Below are 4,621 nucleotides of genomic sequence, written 5' to 3' on the forward strand. Positions count from 1 at the left end.
ATAATGTGGCTATTAAAACAATTAAAGCATGAAGTAGCCCTCAGCCTACATCTACTTCTTCTTAAAACATTATTCTCTCCCAGACCAAAGAGTCAATGGAGCTATTGTATGGTAGTTTCATACTTGGAAGCAATCCCAGGTTTGCTGAACAATTTAATCAAGAGAAATTGCCAGCACAGATTACAGCACAAGATCAGTATGAATCAAGTCAATCAATGATTGCAGGATTCCAAGAAGTAATGCACTAAGCCCTAGACTGGTAACCTTTGTAGAATGGCTCCACAATTTTTGTGACTGTGTAAATTGATATGATCTAGCTCCATGGGATGGCTTGAAGAAACTATAATTAAATCATTATTTTTGTTTTATGTAGCAGTGCGACTGAACAACAACAAATTAGGATAAAAATCTAGGTATTCTTACATATTGAGTCAAAACATGGAAAAACACTATGAATTGGATAGAAACCACAGGGTTAGATTCAAATATGCTCTTTTATTTGAGGAAGGAGTCCTTCTGTAATCAAAATCTCTTTCCATTACAGGAAGGGCTCTTTCCATGAGCTGAAGACACCGCTGGATTCAATGCAAAATGTATCTGAGTTTTCTTTCATATAAAAAAGTTCAACTATAGTCTGAAGCAATGCACCATAGCCTAAAATATAACATACTGGCTAAAAGTTATGAATGAGGAATACCATGGTTTGAAGCACACCTCTGACGTGCACTTTGCTATGCAGCAACATTATTAGAAATGAAATGTGTTGAATATTCTGAAGCAATATATGAATGTTGAAAATTATTCATTTGTGAAAACAGGATAGTTCCAGATATGCACTTACCACGTCTAAAACATCAGGACTTTTATGGTATGCTAACTGAGCCTGCAGACCACTGAGAAGGGCTTGGAAATGCATGTACTGAAATGTGCAAATTGAGTGTTGAATGTTGGACCTGCATGTCCAAATTTGCCTTTTAGAGTTTGACCCTTCTGTTGTTCAGTGGCCTTTTTAATCTTCTGTTTATTTGCTTGAGGCGTTAAAATATGTGCATATTATACTCTAAAAATTACCTTTTCTATTACACATGCACTTCACCAAACTAGAAAAAAATTCTTGAAATGTGCCTACACAACCTATAAGCTATAATAGAAGTTGTTTGTAGTTATACTGATGTAATATTGTCTTCAGATTCTTTCTCTCCCAAGTTAACACTGCCTGTATTGGTGGACTCCTCATGAGCAGTGGCGTTGTCCATTTTTTTCTTTGAACAGTGTGGTATTTGACCACAAAAGTACATATAAATCCATGGATTGACGCAGCTATTAAGATTCCCTAGGAGCATAAGAATGGCTATTACTGGACCTAGAAAGGAAAGAATATACAAATCACTCACGGAAGGCACACAAATTCATTGAAAGAACAGATCTTCAGTAATTCCATTGATCTTTAACATATTAATTTACTGTTCTGTTATTGTAACTTGCTTTTGAGGGAGGCTTTCTAAATGTCTTTATGCTTTTACCTATTTTCAAAATCAATTTAAAAATTATTAGAAGCAAGTAATTGGTCAGGCCATTGTAGTTTTTCACAAGTATTACCTAATACTTCTATTTGCAAATGTTAGTGAATTAAGCAGTACTTCCATCTTTTCCAATTTTTCATAAAACATTCATTTAAGAGTACAGGAACTATGTAACTCAACCACATAGCTGCCAAATAGCCCAAAGCGAGATTTTTAATAACATTTTTTCTATACTGTTGTAATAATTAGAACACTTAATGAAAATACTTTGATGCTTTAAATATTCAACCAGCTATATTTTAGATGTCAGACTGGGTGCAATAGGTTTTGTAAATTTTATGAAAAGACTTTATTTTGAAAAAATGCAATTAAAATGTCAATTGTATCCCTGTTGTATATACACACATTTCTTTTGGGGGAGTGTTTTTGCATTTTGTGTGCATGTGTGCCCATGCCTGGAAGTCATGGTGACCTCTGGCGACTCCTACTGGGACACAGAGGACATTCACAGAAGTGGCTTGATAGCCTGCCTCTGGTCTCTTGGCCCTGGTATTCTCTGGAGGTCTCCCATCCAAATACTTGCCAGGGTTGGCCCTGTTTAATTTCCAGGATCATCAGGAGGAAAAAACACTGATACAAAACTTTGCTCCTGTTTGAATGTAGTGATAATTCCCAGGTATACATGGGTAGAAATATGGTAACTGGTGAGAAATCCTTCATGAAGTAGGATTATCTTACCTTCAGTTCTGGCATCACTGGGGTGCCATGCAGTCCATAGCTGTGCAATGAAGAAAGGTGACCAACAGACAACATAAGCGACAACTATCACCACTGTCATCTTTATAGTCTTGATCATAGCGTTGGACATACAGTTCACATTATTTGCCTGGGATGGCAATACCTGTTTCTGGTTTGTTACTTGAAATTCACTGTAGTTTTTCAAACTCACATTCATTTGGACGGCTCTGCATATCCTAACATGGCATATTATCAGGATGGCTGCAGGAAGGAAGAAAATAGCTACAGAGATCCATGTTACATACAGCTTAGTGCCCCAAGGTTCAATGAAGTCTGCTTGGCAGTCAAAGATACCTGGATATACTTCTCTCTTCCGAAAAATAAATACTTGGGGAATGCTGAAGACCAAAGAAATAAACCAGCTGGTGCAGATGGAAGCATTCCAAAGAGCCCACTTTTTTTTGAAGGGCACCATAGGGTAACACACTGCTTGGAGTCTGTCCATTGCCATAACTACTATCATATAAGTGGAGGCAAACATACTCAGCAACTGGAGATAGCTGATGGTTCTGCACAAGATATCTGGACCCATGAAAACATCTGTAATTTTCCAAAAAAGCTGAGGAAGAACTAGAAAAAATGCAACTGTCAAGTCTGCAATACTAAGATGAAGCAAGAACATGTACATCCTAGACAGCTTCATTCTTCTCTTCCATAGCACCAGTATGAGAATGAAATTGCCCGTAGAGGCTGCCATAAATAACACTCCTAGCACAGCAATTTCTATCTGAGCTAACTGCTCATCTCTTGGTTGCCTTTCAGGCAGAATTGTGGTGTTTGTTGAGTTGCGAAAAGGGGTACCAGGCTGGTCGATAACATTTTGAAGTGCAACTGAGAAGTTCTTCATAGTGTACACCAGCTACTTAGGATCGCTACCCTTGACTGACTGGCAGCTGTGAAGAATGCTGTGGAGGACGCTGGGAAATACTCCACTTGTGTTTAGATCTCAATGTTTCTCAAAACTTGTGAATTCATGACAAAAAAAAACTTTATTCAGTTGATAAGTAGATCTTCATATAAGTTGAGACACTGTAGTTTTCTTTGCCAAAGGAAAGTCAGGAAAAAAGATATTTAAAGAAACAAATACCTTTAATGAACCACCAAATTCCATCAAAATCCTTTTAAAAAGGAAGCAAAAGGAGCCAAAATATATGTGCATGTATTTATTTAAGGGACCTTTGCCAAAGATCTACGTGACAACTATGTTCCTCACTTTAATACCCATTCTCTTCTAATTAAAATGTTTTGTGCCCTTGGGACTGGATTCTTCAAGATAAAAGATTCTTGGGTCTCTGAGATAAAAATAGGATAAAGTCAGGATATTTAAAGGAAAACATAGTTTCTTATTAATTTTTCTTTTTTCAAAAATTGAGTGCATTGACCATGAAAGAAGAAAATTGCTCTAACAATAATTGTCTCTTTTCTTGTACTTTGCTTTCTTTTCTTGGAAAGAAAAGGTCACCTGGGATTATTTTGTAATAAATTAATGTGAAAAGGATTATATATCTGAGGAGGGCTGCACAGCCTGTTCAGATTTTTAATGTGGGAAAAATTAAAAATGCAGTCAGAAGTGCAGATGCAGAAATAGGTCTCAAATACTATAGATGATGTGGTATTTGTTGTTATTGGCTACAGCCTGAAAAACTGCTGGATAGGTTTAAGGCAAGCAGCCTGGTCTTTTATTTTCTTGATGTGGGCTACATTATCTTAGAATAGACAAAATGCTATTAATTTAAGAACTCTCTTCACGCATTCACATTCCTAAGGTATGTAGTATTTATCATTCTTAGAAATGCTGTAGTATATACATTAAAAGATGGTATAGGAACACAGCAAAAATGTTTGAAAAGGTTTTCTATAGTTACGTTCACTGAAGAGTTGAAAGTGACTGGGATTTCCTGAGGGTACACTCAGGAGCAAATGTAAAGGATTGCTTTGCCCCATCAGTACACAGTACTGATAACACTGAAAAGTCCCATACATTTATTAAGTAACAATGCTGAGGATTTTGGTATACGTATATTCAGTTGGCCCCCTCCACTGTCATTGACACCACAAATAATTTATAAAACCCAGAACACACAATGTCTCTTGCTTCCTATTCCCACAAATCTAAGATGTAAAGAACATAGCAATCTGCTAGCTAAGTGCTCCACAATTCATTAGAAAGGGTTAGAATACTTACTTAGCTTGCAGAACTGTTGTCAAGTCCAGCCGATCAGTATTTGCAAAGCAAAATTCACTGATTCCTCGAAGTAACTATTCCTCCTGCTTGCTTACAGCAGCACAGCAATAGCTGA

At 36.8% G+C, this 4,621-nt stretch overlaps 1 protein-coding gene across 1 annotated transcript; it reads right to left on the minus strand.

The window, feature by feature from the left end:
- Positions 1-281: 281 nt before the first annotated feature.
- On the minus strand, positions 282-3,069 carry LOC107113884 (mesotocin receptor-like; the record flags this gene model as incomplete). The annotated part of the gene is made up of 2 exons (XM_015415279.1): positions 282-1,363; positions 2,262-3,069. Coding segments are annotated over 2 exons (1,008 nt in total), but the record flags the coding sequence as incomplete, so codon positions are not given.
- Positions 3,070-4,621: the final 1,552 nt, after the last annotated feature.

Source organism: Gekko japonicus, unplaced genomic scaffold (assembly GCF_001447785.1).
Source record: "Gekko japonicus isolate JY-2015 unplaced genomic scaffold, Gekko_japonicus_V1.1 scaffold453, whole genome shotgun sequence".
Lineage (NCBI taxonomy): Eukaryota > Metazoa > Chordata > Lepidosauria > Squamata > Gekkonidae > Gekko > Gekko japonicus.